Here is a 16,846-nt window from a genome sequence, read left to right on the forward strand (position 1 = left end):
GGAGTAGGAGGGCTGAGGGCCACTTTGGTGAGCCTTGAAGTCTAGGGCCAGAGGGGAGTGGGTGGGGATGGGGAGGCCCTGGGTGGATCCCTCACAGCTGCAATCAGCCTCTCTTAGGGTCCCTCATCCAGCCCTGCCTACTGTTAACCCTTTCCCTACTCACCTTTTTGCGTTTGGTTAATTGCTAGAGTGATTCACAGAACTCAGACACATTTCACTTACTAGATTACTGCTTTATTATAAAAGGATGTATCCCTCAGGAACAGCTGGGTGGGAGAGATGCATAGGGAAAGGTATGGAAAAGGGATTGGGACTTCTGTGCTATCTCTTAGAGTGCTACTTTCCCCATATCTCCAGGTGTTCACCAACCCAGATCTCAGAAACCCCTCCTTTTCGGGTTTTAGGGAGGCCTCATTACATGCGCAAACGTGTACACACACGTTGGATTAAATCATTGTCCATAGGCCAAAGATTCAATCTCCAGCTCCTCTCCCTTCCTTGGAGGTCAGGGGGTTGAGACAGAAAGTTCCAACCCTCCAATCAGGAGATTGATTCCCCGCCCCCCGCAGCCGGCCCCTGGTATTAGGTGATTTTCCAAAGTCACCTCATTAACATAAACTGAGGTGTGATTGAAAAGGGTTTCTTATGAATACAGAGACACCTTTCTCACTTTTACCCTTTAGGAAAAGTGTTTTAGGCGCTCTGTGCCGGGAACAGAAAAGACCATGTTTTTCTTCTTACACGCTACAGTATGGCAATTACCTTTGCTTTTTTTCTAACTTCTTGTTAAAGTTTTTTTTTTTTTTTTAAGAGAGAGCGAGGGTCAGTGGGAGAGGGGCAGAGACAGAGGGAGAGAGAAAGAATCCTAAGCAGGCTCCTACACTGTGAGCGTGGAGCCCTATGTGGGGCTGAAACCTACGAACCCAGAGATCATGACCTGAGCCGAAATCAAGAATCAGATGCTGAACTGATTGAGCCACCCAGGCGTGCTGTGTTCTCTTTTCTAACTTTTTATTTGGACGATGTCAAACACACAAAAGTAGTAAAAAATATATATAAGAAACCACTATCATCTGGCTTCAACACTTATCAATATATTCCCAAACTTGTTTCATCTATACTTCTGCCTTTGTTTCTTTTTTAGTATAATTCATTTAATTGTGGGTTATAATAATAAACATCATTGATTTTTTTCATTAAATGTTTAATAAAGGCTATATTTAAAAACTGGCAAGTTTTCTGAAATATTAACCATTAGCACCTGGATGGCTCAGATGGTAAAGCATGGGACTCAGTCTTGGGGTGGTAAGTTCCAGCCCCATGTTGGGTGTAGAGAATACTTAAAAAAAAAAAAAAAAAAGGCTCTTGTNCAGGCACACCACTGTCCTTAGGGGAGGCTGGCTGGAAAATAGGAGAGAGGAGGAAGTCAGGACTCCTGAGGCCCATTCACCTGCTTCCTTGTGTAATTATGGGCAATGGGGATCTGCATGGAGTCTAAGTAGCTGACTGGTGGGTTCAACCATTCTGGGAAATGGGCAGTGTCAATGGGACCTGGTGTGTGACAGGTCTGAGGAAGCAGGATGTCTTTATTCTTGCAGGAGAGTAGGTCAGGTTCTTTTATTTACAACATATAAAAACTTATTCAAGCAGCAAGGAGTTTGCTCAAGACCCCAAGGACTGTCCTGGCACTAGAATCCACTGCCCTCGCTGTGCCTTCCTCATGGGTCTGTGGCTCATGGTTTCTGCCTCTTTCTGTATGGACCTTCTTTCAGTCAGGGTCTCAGCAGAGAACAGATTGTGTGCTCACTCTGGTTAATTGAGGTGAGTTTAATCAAGAGACTGTCTACAAAAACGTGGGCAGAGTTGAAGGCATACACAAGGGCTCACCAATTCTCTAAGCTCTGTGTGTGTGTGTGTGTCTGTGTTGGAAGGAATGGGGGAATGGGAAGGAGGAGTGCAGTGACCTGGTTTTTCACATCGGGAGAGAGCGCTGCCTTCTGGGCTCTGATTTTGGCTGCTTCATCTCCAAGTGACCTGCCAGCGTGGAGTGGGTGCTCCCCTCCGTTAATGTTCGTTGAACGAATGGCTGCATGCAAATCTAGAACGCTCGAATATGCAAGTGTTAGGGTCAGCCATCCTAATTTGAATCCTGGTCCCGAGTGACCCTGAAATGACCTCCATCCTCTGAGCCTGGAACCTCATCTGTCAATGGGGACAGTAAAGCTTGCCTGGTGGCGTTGCTGTATGGATTAAATGAGAGGACAACAGCTACTTACTAGGCTTACTATGTGAAACCAGTCTTCCAAAATTTGCTATACGAATGCACTCTGCTAAAACGCTTTATTTATGTTATCTCTTATTAGCTAGCTAATTCCGTTTAAAAGCATTGATTGGGCCAGACTGTTTACGGGAATCCGGCCGTTTGACTGCGGGCGGGCCGGGAGGAAGAGGCGGGGCCTCGCGGATTTCCCGCCCACGACAGCGATGCCCAATTGGGTCCGCGGAGGGGCAGATCCCGCCCACTTCGCGGGGGGCCGGCCCGGAAGCAGAGTTGGGCGGCGGTGTGTGTTTCCGTTTAGTCTGGGGGCACCGCTGTCCTGACCGGAGTGGTTGCGGCTGCTGTCCGGTTGCCCGTGGGAGGATGTTCTACCACGTGAGCAGAGCACGGGGTGGCGGCAAGGGCAGGGTCGAGAGGAGGAGCGAAACGTAGCGCAGGGTCGGAAGGCGGTTCCTCGCCCCGCGTCGCTGCCGCGCCTTGCTCAGTCTCCATCGCGCTTTCCCCGCAGATCTCCCTGGAGCACGAGATCCTGCTGCACCCGCGCTACTTCGGCCCCAACCTGCTCAACACGGTAAAACAGAAGCTCTTCACCGAGGTGGAGGGGACCTGCACCGGCAAGTGAGTGGCGCCCGATGCTTGCAACCTCTCCCCAGCTCCTACTCATCCTGCGGGGACCTGCCCCCTACCCTGGGGAAGCCTCTCATCCTCTCAGGCACCCCAGGCAGTCAGTTGCTTCCTTGCTTACGATTCCCCTGGCGCCCTCTGCAAAACCGGATCACGAAGCTTCTTTCATCAGTTGAGATTGGTCATTCATTTACTCCGCAAACGTTTCTAAAGCCCCTGCTGTCTGCCTGATTGCGTGTTGGGCCCTGGGAACAGTGCAGTGAACGAGATAGAAGCCAGCCCTCACGGAACGCAGCCTAATCATTGTCCCCCTGTCTGTACGTCTGTGGTTCTGCTGGGTTTTCTCTCTCCCACACGACCAGAGACCTGGCCTGGCACATCTCTGGGCTCTCCACATAAGGGCCTCTCACACAGTGATGAATGAGCTGGGGTGAGCCCAGGGCTATGGAGTACTTGGTCCTCCCTCATCAGAATAACCAATGCAAGTTCCTGAGCCTTTTCTCATCCCTACAGAATCAAGACTGGGGACAGGCTTGGGAATGTGTGTTTTAAGAAGTTCATCTTAGGTGATTTTAAGGCATCCCAAAGATTGAGGTCTCTTGGCTCAAGACCGCAGCCTTCTTGAACACTTATTGTGAAATTATTTATGAGAGAAGCGTTTGGCATTTTGGATACTGATCGGTATCCTTCCTTCTGGTAGTCATTCAGTTCTGGGGCCGGGGCGTCCTCTACTTCCCTTTGTGCTGTTCTCCAACCCCCAGGCTCACTGACTTGTAGCAGATGGTTTTAGAGGCTCTTACACACCCAGTACCTGTCTTTGTCTCATCCTCCTTGTAGGTATGGCTTTGTGATTGCCGTCACCACCATTGACAATATTGGTGCTGGTGTGATCCAGCCAGGCCGAGGCTTTGTCCTTTACCCAGTTAAGTACAAGGCCATTGTCTTCCGGCCCTTTAAAGGGGAGGTCGTGGATGCTGTTGTCACTCAAGTCAACAAGGTGAGACCATATATAGTGGAGGCAGTTGGGTGGTCGCTCTAAAGATGTGAGATCGGCCCTGACTCCTCTCGCCAACTCTGTGTCCTGGGCTGAGCCAGTTTGTGCTTCAGTCGCTGCACCTGTTAAATGGCACAGTGATCTCGTGCTGTCTTCCTCGGGGTCATGTAAGTCAGCATGAAATAGCAGCCTCTATTCACGGAGTACTTAACTGTGGGTCGGGTAATGTGCAAAACCTCACGATGACTGAGGAGGGTGCTTCTGTCCATTTTTGTTTTATTGATGTATTTACTTCAAGTGTTTATTTTTGAGAGAGAAGGGAGGGAGGGGCAGAGAGCGAGGGAGACAGGATCCAAAGCAGGCTCTGCGCTGGCAGCGCAGAGCCCGATGTGGGGCTCAAACCCATGAACCACAAGATGATGACCAGAGCTGAAATCAAGAGTCGAATGCTTAACCTACTCTACTGAGCCACCCAGGTGCCACACCCCTTTTTTATAGAACCGTAAGCTTGGAGACGTTAAGTCTACTGGCCAAGGTCATGTGATCAACAAGTGTTCAAATTGTGGCCTGACAAGTCCCAGGCCTTGGCTCTTTACTGCACTATATTTGCTTAACTTAACATGAAAGCTTGAGGGGTGCCTCGGTGGCTCAGTTAAGCTCCTGACCCTTGATTTGGGCTCAAGTCATGATCTCAGGGTTCGTAGTTTAAGCCTGGTGTTGGGCTCTATGCTGACAGCATGGAGCCTTCTTGGGATTCTCTATCCCTCCCTTCTTCTCTCTCTCTCTTGCAAAATAAATGAAATTAAAGTGAGGGCGCCTGGGTGGATCAGTCGGTTAAGCGTCCGACTTTGGCTTGGTCATGATCTCACAGTTCGTAGGTTCAAGCCCCGCGTCGGGCTCTGTGTTGACAGCCAGCTCAGAGCCTGGAGCCTGTTTCAGATTCTGTGTCGCCCTCTCTCTCTGACCCTCCCCTGCTCATGCTGTCTCTCTCTCAGAAATTTAAAAAAATAAATAAAAATAAAAATAAATAAATGTAAAGTGAAAGCTTGACAGAAGAGAGACATGAAAACAAATGATACAATCCAGAGAGGTCTCAGGACATGAAGAATATTAGGAATCAGTCAAAGATGGGAGGCTTAGAAGACACAGGAGATAAAAGAAAAAACAACATCATTCATTGCCTTATAGGTTGGCCTCTTCACAGAAATTGGACCTATGTCCTGCTTCATCTCTCGGCATGTAAGTCTGGGCCTGCTGGGTGTGCTAAGGAGGAGAGAGTCCCGTCATGACCATGTCTGGAAGGTACCCATGTAAAGCGCTAACCCAGTCTTGCTTTCCTTTCAGTCCATCCCGTCAGAGATGGAGTTTGATCCTAACTCCAACCCACCATGTTACAAGACCATGGATGAGGTGAGTAGGGAGGAAGTCAGTGAGAGGAAGAATGAGCCCTCCCAGGGATTTCGGTGTGAGGGGTAGCTGTGTATACTGTTCGTCTTCCCCAGGACATTGTGATTCAGCAGGATGATGAAATCCGCTTGAAGATCGTGGGGACCCGAGTGGACAAGAATGACATTGTGAGTCTCTTACTGGTCTTCCTGCCTGTACCAGGCAGAGCCGGGAGCTGTTGATTTCTTACCACCCAGAATTCCTGGGGACATTGTGCTCTCTTCTGCCAGGAAGAGGGGGTGGGTGGGCAGAAGGCCTGGGGCTGGGGGTCAGAGGATGGTTCTGTGGTTGCTAAGACTTTATGTCCTTTTCACCGTCCCTCCTGCAGTTTGCTATTGGCTCCCTGATGGACGATTACTTGGGTGAGTGCCCGATCACACGTCCAGGGCTGTTGCCTGGAGAAGGCGTGTATGGAGGCGGGGGGTGGATGTGGGACTTAATGTCTGGGTCACAGAGGAAAGGAATCTCGTGTTGTCTGCTTGGAAGATGCAGGACATGTGCCCTGGGGGATGGGAAGTCCATAGTGAGGGCTGCCCCCAAGCTGTGAGCCTAACTGATGCGCTTTTCCTGTCCTTGCAGGGCTTGTGAGCTGAGCACCGGGGCGCGCTGCTTTGTTTGGTCCTTATCTAGGAGATGTGACTGTCACACTCTCTGCGTTGTCCAGAGGCCCAGCCCAGCTGCTGTGGGGAGGCAAAGAAGGTTCCTTGTCCCCAGAAAACATCTGGTTCCTCTTGCTGTCTAGCATCCACTCCTGAGTTTTGACACTGCATTCTAACCATAAAAGTCTTTGTTCTCATGAAAGCGTTAGCTCCTTTCTTCGGTCAGAACAACTCTTTTTTAGAAAAGGCTGGGGAACAGTTGCTTGCCAGCCTCTCTTTTGGTGGCCTGATGCCTTAACTAGCCTCAGCTACCCAGGTGACCCAACTGACCCTTCTGCAGAGGGCTAACGTTGACCTCATTGAAGGGAAGGCACTAGGTTCCCGCACGTGATACTGTCCTGAGAGCCGCTCCGAGTTCCAGTCTGGTTTTAGAGTATTTGCTCTTCCCGCACCCTTGAAACTAACCAAGGGTAAAGCTGGGAACTTGGGGAGAGGAGATCGTGGGTGGGGGGTGGGGAACAAGAGGTCAGTAATGACACAGACGTCCCAACCCAGTCCCTCCCGGGATGAGTCACAAACAACAGAAGCCTTTACTTGCCAATCAGTCACAAAACTGAACCACAGATGTGGAAGGCCTCAAGCTGTCAGCAGGGTAACCCGGCAGCACTCCATGAAATGCCTATAAGACTAAACACGCTACCCTCCCTCACGGTACGCTCACACTCTGCTTTGGTAATATCATTTGTCTGCCTTGGAATGCCCTCCCCCAGCCCTTTGGCTTGCTGCCTGCTAATCTAGCAAATCTCCATCAATTCTTTTTTTTTTTTAAAGTAAGCTTCACACCCAGCACAGAGCCCAACTCAAGGCTTGAACTCACCAACCCTGAGATCAAGAGTCAGAGGCTTAACTGGGGTGCCTGGGTGGCTTAGTCGGTGAACCGTCTGACTTTCACTTAGGTCATGATCTCAGGGTTCGTGGGTTCGAGCCCCGCGTCGGGCTCTGTGCTGCCTGTCAGCTCAGAGCCTGGAGCCTGTTTCGGAGTCTGTGACTCCCTCTCTCTCTGACCCTCCCCTGCTCACGCTGTCTCTCTCTCTCTCTCTCATAGAAATAAATAAAAAACATTAAAACAAAAAAAGAGTCAGAAGCTTAACTGACTGAGCGCCTCAGGCGCCCCTATAATTATGATACAATGCATGTAACGCAGTGGTTATCAGCCGGGGTGGTTTTTACTTCAGGGGGGCATGTGGCAATGACATCTACGGTTGTGACAACTGGGTCCTGGATGGTACTGCCTTTTAGTGGGTAGAGGCCAGGGATGCCGCTAAACATCCTACAATCTATAGTTTTTTAAAACATTTTTAATGTTTACTTTTGAGAGAGACAGAACGTGAGTGGGGGAGGGCAGAGAGACAGACACAGAATCTGAAGCAGGCTCCAGGCTCTGTCAGCACAGAGCCCGATGCGAGGCTTGAACCCACAAGCCGTGAGATCATGACCTGAGCTGAAGTCGGATGCTTAACTGACTGAGCCTCGAACTCCTGACCCCAAGATCAAGAGTCACGTGCTGTACCAACTGACCTGGCCAGGCACCCCCTCATTTTTTTTTTTTTAATCACGTAAAATTTCAGTTGAGATCATCGTAGCTTCGCATACGTCCCTCGTTTTTGTATCTCCAGCTCTTGGCACTGGGCTAGGTTTTCCAAGCTTGTTAAATCTGGGAGAGGGTGCTGGATTAGCAATGAATTTCCCCATGGAAACCACGTTGAAGTTGTGTTACCATTTCAGTATACGGTGAGTTGATTGCTCAGGCTGTAGGGATTTCCCCTCGGCTGTAAACAGCATGTGTCTCACGGAGTAAAATTCTTCCCAAGTTCTCAGATGGAACCACTCATCTGTTAATTGTGTTGGGGATAATCTGGAAGGAACGCTAGGCCTACAAGTACACGACTGGTGGACAGAAGCAGCCTGTGGAACATGACCATGTGGGTGCTGGCGAGGACGTGGGGTGTGGCACCCACCAGGGAGGTGTGCACTGCGTAGGGAGGGGATTAAGTGCTGCGGGGCTGGAGATGGTCTCCGGGCCTCTTTTTAAGGTTTGTAACCGAAACTTAACGACTTCTTAAAACGGTCACAGGTAACAGGAATATCTGCCTGGTAATGCTAATTAAAAAAAAAATTTTTTGGGGGGGGGGCGCCTGAGTGGCTCAGTTGGTTTGACATCCAACTTTGGCTCAGATCATGATCTTGCCATTCGTGAGTTCGAGCCCCACATCGGGCTCACTGCTGTCAGCACGGAGCCTGCTTTGGATCCTCTGTCCCCCTCTCTCTGCCCTTCTCCCACTTGTGCTCTCTCAAAAGTAAAGAGAACATTTTTATTTTATTTTTTATTTTAATTTTTTTTTAATTTTTTTAAAATGTTTTATTTATTTCTAGGAGAGAGAGAGAGAGAGAGAGACAGCGTGAGCAGGGGAGGGTCAGAGTGAGAGGGAGTCACAGACTGAAACAGGCTCCAGGCTCCGAGCTGGCAGTCAGCACAGAGCCCGACGCGGGGCTCGAACCCACGAACCGCGGGATCATGACCTAAGCGAAAGTCGGACGCTTAACCGACTAAGCCACCCAGGCGCCCCAAGAGAACATTTTTAAAAATAAACATTTATTTTATTTTAGAGAGCACTTGAGCAGGGTATGGGCAGAGAGAGGGAGAGAGAAGATCCGGAGCAAGTTCTGCCCTGACAGCAGAGAGCCCGATGCAGGGCTTGAACTCACACTGAGATCATGACCTAAGCTGAAGTTGACCACTTAACTGACTGAGCCACTCAGGTGCTGGATGCTAAATCTTTTTTTTTTTTTTAATGTTTTTTATTTATTTCTGAGAGAGAGACTGTGAGCAGGGGAGGGTCAGAGAGAGAGGGAGACAGAATCTGAAGCAGGCTCCAGGATCCGAGCTGTCAGCACAGAGCCCGACGCAGGGCTCGAACCCACAAACAGATCATGACCTGAGCCAAAGTCGGATGCTGAACTGACTGAGCCACCCAGGCGCCCCCGGATGCTAAATCTTTTACACACATTTTTCACAACAGTTCCACGAAGTAGATTCTGCTGGTCCACTTGACAGCTGCTAAAACAGATTAGAGAGATGAAGTGTAATGCCAAGGGTACACAGCTAGTGAGTGGTGGAGCTTTTTTTTTTTTTTTAAACTTGGCAATCTGCCTCCAAAGCCATCCTAGCTCTTTTTCCCAGGCACTTGGTGGCTGGGGAGTGAGTGGGTCCCACCTCTCTCCTAGCCGTGGTCATGTGGGTCTCACTACTGCTTTCCCTGGCCCCTGTCTCCACTTGAGTCTGTGGGCAAATGGGCCTCAGAGTGCTGGAATTAGCTTTACTATATCCCGCAGGCCCCTGGGCCTTCTGTCATTGTGTCACACCTCTGAGCTTGCCAATGGCTGTCCAGACTAACACCTCAGCAAGGAGAGCTGTCAGCGACCCGGATCCTGTTGAGCTGATCTCAGGCTCATGATGGTGGAGGAGCCCCTGCCTGTCCCTACCCTTTATGCAGAGGTGGGCAGACACTCCAGTGTTCAAGCACAGTACTGAAACTACTCCAAATGCCATACTGACTATAACTGGAAGAGACTCAGCAGGGTCACAGTCCCGTTGGGGGGAGTTGCCATGGCAACCCCAGCCACATCCATCTGGCTTTCCCAGCTCAAGCCTGGGAGGATTTTTTTTTAGAGGCTGCAGCATCTTACCCTGAGAGGGAGGAAGGGCGAGGATGTGTACATTCGCGCTCCTCCGCAGAAAACTCCTTTCTATAATGAATAGCCCAATGCAAACAACCTCATTTCGAATGAACATAAAGGAATTCACTGTCTGCCTCCTGATGTGTAAAAGAAGGTTCAACCACAACTCTGCCAAGTGCTTTCACAGACGTTATCTCAGTTAATGTACAGTAACCGTGTGAAGTGAGTATCATTACCCCATTTTGTACTTGGGCGGAAATAACGGTTAGGTAATTTGCCCCAAAGCGGTAGTAGCATTCGAACCCAGGTTGGTGTGACTCCAAATACTATCCGTAACTCACGAAACCCACTTGGTTCTGAATTGAGAGCTGCCCAAGTTTGGGAAAGCGTGTGCGCATTAAGTGGTCAAGGAAGTCTTCGAGGCAGGTGAGGGGTTATAGCTGCTTATTGAGGACGGGTGCCAGAATGAGCACAGTCCTGGAGTCCGTAGCTTGCACGTGAGTTTGGCCATTGAGAAGACTCTTCTTCTGCCCAAAGAGAATACCCACTGGGAACCTCATCGATCCTGCAGGTGATGTTGGAGAGGTATGTTGAACCCCACCAAGCAGGCAAGAAAACTAGTTTACACACCAAAGTTTAAAGCTTCGCTGCAGTCACGTAAGTGGAAATACTCGGAAACTCAAGTGTAGACAAGATGGAAGGAATGGGGACACCTTCCTTGACAATATGCTTTTAAAACATACCCAAGAGGCGCCTGGGTGGCTCAGTCTGTTAACCGTCTGACTTCAGCTCAGGTCACGATCTCACAATTCATGAGTTCGAGCTCAGCATCCGGCTCTGTGCCTGAAGCCTGTTTCAGATTCTGTGTCTCCCTCTCTTTGCTCCTCCCTTGCTCACAGTCTGTGTGTGTGTGTGTGTGTCTCTCAAAAATAAACAAAACAAAAAACATTCACAAAACCATGCATACCTACTCTCAAAAGTCGGAAGAGCTGTTGCTTTAAGAAGCGCGACTCTGCAGCCTCACGTGACCCCTTGCGCCCAGATTCTTTTACAGTCCCTTACCAGAGGCCAATGGGGAGGCGGGAAGTCTGCGGGTGGGCGGGAACTTCGCAGGACGCTCGCCGATTGGCTGTGCTCCTGGAGGGCGGGGCCTGGGCTCAGAGAGAGGGAATTAGGGTGAGCAGGGTGAGTGGGAGCTGCCGTCGCCGCCACTGCCGTCTGGGTAGCCGCCTTTGCCGCCCGGGGAGCCTTCAGGTGAGCAGACCCTCGCAGACCTAAGGACTCTCCGTCCCGCGGTAGGCCCCGCACTGACTGGTCTTAGCGCCGGCTCCGCTGGGGGCCCGCCCCCTTCTCTGACCACGTGACCCAAGTTCGGTAACCCCTGACCTCCTCCACCCTACCCCAGCCGTTCTGGATCTGGGCTGCGGCGAGGCCGGGTGGGAGGATGCACACCCCCGACGCCGGTGGCGGTCAGTTCCCACGCCTCTTTACCAGTGTGGCTAGTGGCTGAGGATGCAGAGGAGAGGAGGTTGAAGAGGGGGAGACCTCGGTCAGAGCCAGGACTTTGTGGGTCTTAATATAGGCATATAATAAGGAAAGTCTCTAAGCGCTTTGAGCGTGGGCAGGACTTCATGCTCCCATTTTACAGACAGGGAAGCAGAAACTTAGGAATTATCCATTGGCGGGTCTCCAACACCAGTCTTCAGGCTGGGAATCCAGGCCTTGTTCCTTACACAGCCTGCCGCTCTGATGATTAGGAACAGCAGTTGAGTCCCTGCCCCCTACTTAGTGCTCACTGAGTGTTCTTGGCCAAGTCATATAACATTTGACCTCTTTGAGCTTTCATTTTCTTGGCTGTGAAATAGACACGATACTTACATAACCTCCATCTCATTGTTAATGAGAAGAAAATGAGATATAGGCCATATAAAGCGCCTAACTGTGCCTCAGGCATAGTGTGTGCTCAGGAAAAACAGCTATTCTTTATTCGGTTTTGCAGCGAGTGTTTCTTGAAGGCGTATTATGTGCTGACACTGTACCGGACTCTGGGGATGCAAAGGTGAGCAAACTGGCATGATCCTAGCTGGCGTGGAACTTACAATATAGTGGGGGAGGCGTTATTCACAAAGTTAGGCAAATACATCATTACCAACTGTGATTATCGCTTGGAAGGCAAAGCACTGGGGCATTGTGGAGGTCCGAGAAGACTTCCCTGAGCAAGTGACATTTGAACTGAGATCTGAAGGAGTGACTAGGAGTTCACCAGACAAAGAGATTGGGGGAGGAGGAGGAAAGTGTTTCAAGTAGAGGAAAGAGAGTGTACGAATGTCCTGAGATCAGGTGTTTTGGGGGAAAGGAAAGCAGCCATGGCGGGAATGCAGAACACAGGAGGGAAAGAGGTGTCGCAGAAGTTGGTGGATATGCAGGGCCTTGGGACCATGGCACAGGTTTGTCCTTTATTTCAAAGGCAATGTGGAGCCACTGGGAGAAATGCGAGAGGCCGGCTTAGGATGCCCATTGGATTTAGGGACCTGGAGGTCACTGGTGACCTAGCAGCATCTGGAAGTAGGCGTTGCTGCCTGTGGTACTGATGCCTCACTTTGGGCCGAGCGGGTCTGCCCTCTCAATTGTGGTGTCCGTCTCTGGAGTCGTTCATCAGCTGCCGTTTTTGTTGGATGCTTCTTCTGCCACATCCTGTGAACGGAAGAGGGAGTTCCTGCTGTTAGACCTCGCAGCCAGACTGGGGAAGACCAGACACATGGGCAAAAGCCCAGCTACTAAAAGCCTGACAGTCCCTAATGGCATATGGGCAGGGAGACCTTAAAGGACAGACTGGACTTGCCATAGCAAAGAAGAGGGGTGGGGGCTCGGAGTAAAGAGGGAGACAACCAGCCTGAGTGCTGAGTGGTGGAGCACAGCACAGGCTGGAAGACTCTAGCTGGTCTTACTGGGAGGAGGGAGCAGCTTGAATTACTGGGGGGATTTGGGACCAAATACAGAATGTCAAGCTGGGGGCCGCCTGGGTGGTTCGGTCAGTTGAGCATCAGACTTCAGCTCAGGTCATGATCTTACAGTTGGCAAGTTCAAGCCCCATGTCGGGTTCCTAGCTGGCAGTGTGGAACATCCTTGGGATTCTCTCTCTCCCTCTGCATCTCCCTCCCTCTCTCTCTCTCAAAATAAATAAATAAACTTTAAAAAATGTCAAGATGGGGAGTTTAGACTTTCTTTTAGAACCAGCGGGGAAGTACTAAAGATTTTTGAGCAAGGGACTGTCAGGATAGAAGTAGTGTTTTCATCAAGACTTAGTAGATAGTGGTCGTAGCAAGAATCAGAATGAGGAAAACATGAAGTTTCTTTTTTTTCTTTTTTAATATTTATTTGTTTGGGGGTTGGGGCAGAGAGATGGGGACAGAGGATCTGAAGCAGGCTCTGCGCTGACAGCACAGAGCCCAATGTGGGGCTCAAACTCACAAACGGTGAGATCATGACCTGACCAGAAGCCAGACACTTAAACGACTGAGCCATCCAGGCGCCCCTGAAGTTTTTATTTGTAACTAACTATGGTAACATCTCCTATCATCCATTTGGGTGGTGTTCTAGTCCTTGGCTTTTTCATACACCATCTCGTTTTGGCCTCATAGCAACCCTGTGAGTATGGAGGGCAGTGATGATTGCCTGTATCTGACAGGTTCTGACACCAGGGCTCGTGAGGATCTCAGTCAGGTTCACTCAGGAAGTGGTAGATCATGGCTGGGACCCAGTTCTGTGAACCCTCCAAGGCCAGGCACTTTCTCAGGCATCGCTGTTGTCTGACCCAGCTTGTCTAGTTTCTTGCTCTTGGCCTCAGTTTCCTCACCTGGACGCTCTGAGCCTCTGCGGCTCCTTGTTGAGGGATTGTGGCACTAGAGCAGCGAGGCTGGTTCAGAAGGCCTCGAGTTGGGCTCCCGGGCCCTGAGGGAGCCTGGGTGGCTTCTTGAACCTTCTCTCCTGGCTCCCAGCTCTGTGGGGGCCATGTCAGAGCGAGAAGAGCGGCGGTTTGTGGAGATCCCTCGGGAGTCGGTCCGGCTCATGGCCGAGAGCACGGGCCTGGAGCTGAGCGATGAAGTGGCAGCCCTGCTCGCGGAGGACGTGTGCTACCGGCTCAGAGAAGCCACCCAGGTGCGCCCCCCACTCCCCATAGCCCTTCCACTCCCCTTATTCCCCCCCTGTGACCACCACGTGCCACAGGGATTCATTACACAGCTTGTACGTGCGGCATCTACTCTGAGCTTTGAGGGGACGCCACTGAGTCAGTCCCCCCCCCCGCAAGGTTCCCCTTTCAGCTAGTGAGACGTCTGGCAAACAAAGTGCTGGCTGGCATCTTCCCCTCATGCCCATCTTCTCCACGGTCCCGCCAGCCAGGCCAGGCAAGTCCCCGCTCCCGTGCTGCACGGGAGAAACCGGGTCACAGAGAGGGGACATCACATGGGGGCGCTATCCGTGCCAGAGCGGAGCCGGATTCCAGGCTTCCTGGTGTCTTCTTGGCCTCCTCCTCAGGCTGTTTCTGCCCGCCCCGCCCCAGACCCTCCCGGACCCCCTTCTCCCTATCCCCTGACTTTGTTCCTCCCCTCCCAGAATAGCTCTCAATTCATGAAACACACCAAACGGCGGAAGCTGACTGTCGAGGACTTCAACAGGGCCCTCCGGTGGAGCAGCGTGGAGGTGAGTTGAGCGCCAGCTGCACAGGGCTCAGCTGGCACGACCCCCTCTCCGTGCCCAGCACAGACATGAAGACCAAGTGCGCACACGAGGGAAGTTCACAGAAGCCACAGGGTAGGTGCCCGCCGGCCAGGAGGTTGGGGGAGCCTTCTTGGAAGAGCTGGGACTTGAGCCGGGCTTTGAAGGGAGGCTTGGGTTAGACTAAGCCAAGAAGAGGAGAGGGGACATTCTGGGCAAGGGAGGAGCCTGAGTGTACATGTGGGTGTTAGAATGCCCTGCACAGTCATCGTGGAGCAGGGACTTGAGGGAAGAAGATCATGTGTTGAAGAGAATAGAGTCGGGTCGCGTGGCTGGCTCAGTCAGTAGAGCATGTGACTTTTTTCTTTTTTTGGTGGGGGAGAGTACAAGTGGGGGAGGGGCAGAAAGAAGGGGACAGAGGATCCAAAGTGGGCTGGGTGCTGATAAGCTGACAGCAGCAAGCCTGATGTGGGGCTCAAAATCCCCAGCCTCGAGATCATGACCTGAACCGAATTCGGACGCTCAACCGACTGAGCCCCACAGGTGCCCGAGCATGCGACCCTTAATCTCAGGGTTGTGACTTCATTAGAACCTCACTTTGGGCCTGGAGCCTACTTTAAAAAAAGAGGGGGAGGGCGCCTGGGTGGCTTAGTTGGTTGAGTATCTGACTCTTAATTTCGGCTCAGGTCAGGATCTCAGGGTCCTGGGAGCAAGCTGTTCTGAGTGTGGAGCCTGCTTGGGATTCTCTCTCTCTCTCTCTCTCTCTCTCTCTCTCTCTCTCTCTCTCTCTCTTTCTTTGTCTCCCTCTACCCCTCTCTTCCACCCATGTGCTCGCACATGCGCACTCTCTCTCTAAAAAAAAAAAAGTTTAATTTCTTTTAAAGGGTTTTTATTTATTTTTTAGAGCGCCCAAGCAGGGGAGGGGTGAGGGGGTAGACAGAGGATCTGAAACAGGCTCTGAGCTGTCAGCACAGAGCCCGACGTAGGGCTTGAATTCACGAACCCCAAGATCATGACCTGAGCCGAAGTCAGACACCCAACCAACTGAGCTACCCGGGTGCCCCTAAATAAAAACATTTTTTTTTAAATTTTAAAAATTAAAACAAGGGGCGCCTGGGTGGCTTAGTCGGTTAAGCGTCCGACTTTCGCTTGGGTCATGATCTCGCAGTTCGTGGGTTCGAGCCNCAAAAAACAGAGGGCAGGGGGCTGGGGCTCAGAGCCCGTACGGATCTGGGAAGGCAGACCAGGTGCCGCTCCCTGACTCTGTGAGTACCAGATGCTCCAGCGAAATTCCCAGCCACAGGCATCTCCCCTTTTCTCAGGACTGTGGGATTTCCCTCAGTCGTAGGCTCCCCGCCCTGGTCAGCAGAGCGCCTCTTCCCTCCCTGGATTCAGCCTGCCCTCCCATCCTCTCTCTGCTCAGGCCGTGTGTGGTTATGGATCTCAGGAGGCGCTGCCCCTGCGGCCCGCCCGGGAGGGTGAGCTCTACTTCCCTGAGGACCGAGAGGTGAACCTGGTAGAGCTGGCCCTCGCCACCAACATCCCTAAAGGCTGTGCCGAGACAGCTGTGAGAGGTGACGGCCGAGGCCCTACATGTGGAGACAGGGAGCGGGGCTGTCAGAGGAGGGGTGGGTGGGGCAGAACTCCCAGGTGGGCTGGTGCTATAAGGGGCAGACCCTGCGGCTGACCTGTCCCTGCTCTGGTTCTAGTTCATGTCTCCTACCTGGATGGCAAAGGGAACCTGGCGCCTCAAGGATCAGGTAAAGGGTAGATTGGGGAACATGCTTTCTGACTTCCCTCCTTTAGGAGCTAATGGGGGTGAGGGGGCGGGGTACTCCTGCACCTCCCTGATTCTTTTTTTTTTTTTAAGTTGGTTGAGTTATTTTGAGAGAGAGCACAAGCGTGAGTAGGGGCGGGGCAGAGAGAGAGAGGGAGAGAGAGAATCAGAGAATCTGAAGCAGGCTCCTCACTGCCAGCTCAGAGCCCGATGCGGGAGCTCGAACTCACGAACCATGAGCTCATGACCTAAGCCAAGATCGAGTTGGAGGCTTGAAGGAAAAAAAAAGAGTTGGATGACTAACTGACCGAGCCACCCAGGCACCCCTGTACCTCTGATTCTTCGACTCACGAGTATTTACCCTGTTCTGAGTGGGGACTAGTCCCTGCCCCGAGGGCTCGGGTTTGGAACTCGGAGCCCAGGCCTGGAACCAGTCATGATGCCGGGTGTTGGATGCTAGCACAGAAGTCTGGGCAACTGGGGTCTCCCTGAGGACAAGTGTCCGGGAGGGACTGAGGACTGGGCAGGAACAGGCAGAGGGCAGAGCACAGAGGCGTGGAAAGCCTTTGAGGTCAGGGCTGAGCAGGGCTGCTCCGAGGAGCCACGTAGCTGGTGGCCATGCTCTGGGAGTCCTGCCTGAACAGGCTTGTGGTGGGGAGGGGTGGGGGAGGGGG

The 16,846-nt window shown here is 51.8% G+C and overlaps 2 protein-coding genes across 2 annotated transcripts in view; both read left to right on the forward strand.

The window, feature by feature from the left end:
* Positions 1-2,547: 2,547 nt before the first annotated feature.
* POLR2G (RNA polymerase II subunit G) lies at positions 2,548-6,143 on the forward strand. The gene is made up of 8 exons (XM_077759669.1): positions 2,548-2,653; positions 2,787-2,896; positions 3,740-3,899; positions 5,085-5,135; positions 5,241-5,306; positions 5,399-5,470; positions 5,671-5,704; positions 5,922-6,143. Exons 1-8 carry the CDS (start codon positions 2,642-2,644, stop codon positions 5,933-5,935), a joined length of 519 nt encoding a protein of 172 aa, XP_077615795.1. The 5' UTR covers positions 2,548-2,641; the 3' UTR covers positions 5,936-6,143.
* Positions 6,144-10,845: 4,702 nt separating this feature from the next.
* TAF6L (TATA-box binding protein associated factor 6 like) overlaps positions 10,846-16,846 on the forward strand; it is a 14,528-nt gene continuing 8,527 nt past the window's right edge. Inside the window, exons 1-6 of the mRNA XM_077759576.1 lie at positions 10,846-10,933; positions 11,679-11,738; positions 13,678-13,837; positions 14,294-14,380; positions 15,819-15,969; positions 16,105-16,162. Coding sequence (XP_077615702.1) covers positions 11,731-11,738; positions 13,678-13,837; positions 14,294-14,380; positions 15,819-15,969; positions 16,105-16,162 — 464 coding nt within the window. The 5' untranslated portion in view covers positions 10,846-10,933; positions 11,679-11,730. The remainder of the gene's footprint in view (positions 10,934-11,678; positions 11,739-13,677; positions 13,838-14,293; positions 14,381-15,818; positions 15,970-16,104; positions 16,163-16,846) is intronic.

Source organism: Crocuta crocuta, unplaced genomic scaffold (genome assembly GCF_008692635.1).
Source record: "Crocuta crocuta isolate KB4526 unplaced genomic scaffold, BGI_CrCroc_1.0 scaffold53, whole genome shotgun sequence".
NCBI lineage: Eukaryota > Metazoa > Chordata > Mammalia > Carnivora > Hyaenidae > Crocuta > Crocuta crocuta.

What these genes read in the sequence shown, in the direction of transcription:
- POLR2G (XM_077759669.1), top strand. An exon ending in TTGTCACTCAAGTCAACAAG is followed by an intron (nt 3,900 to 5,084) that starts GTGAGACCATAT and finishes ATTGCCTTATAG; the next exon opens with GTTGGCCTCTTCACAGAAAT. An exon ending in GTTACAAGACCATGGATGAG is followed by an intron (nt 5,307 to 5,398) that starts GTGAGTAGGGAG and finishes CGTCTTCCCCAG; the next exon opens with GACATTGTGATTCAGCAGGA.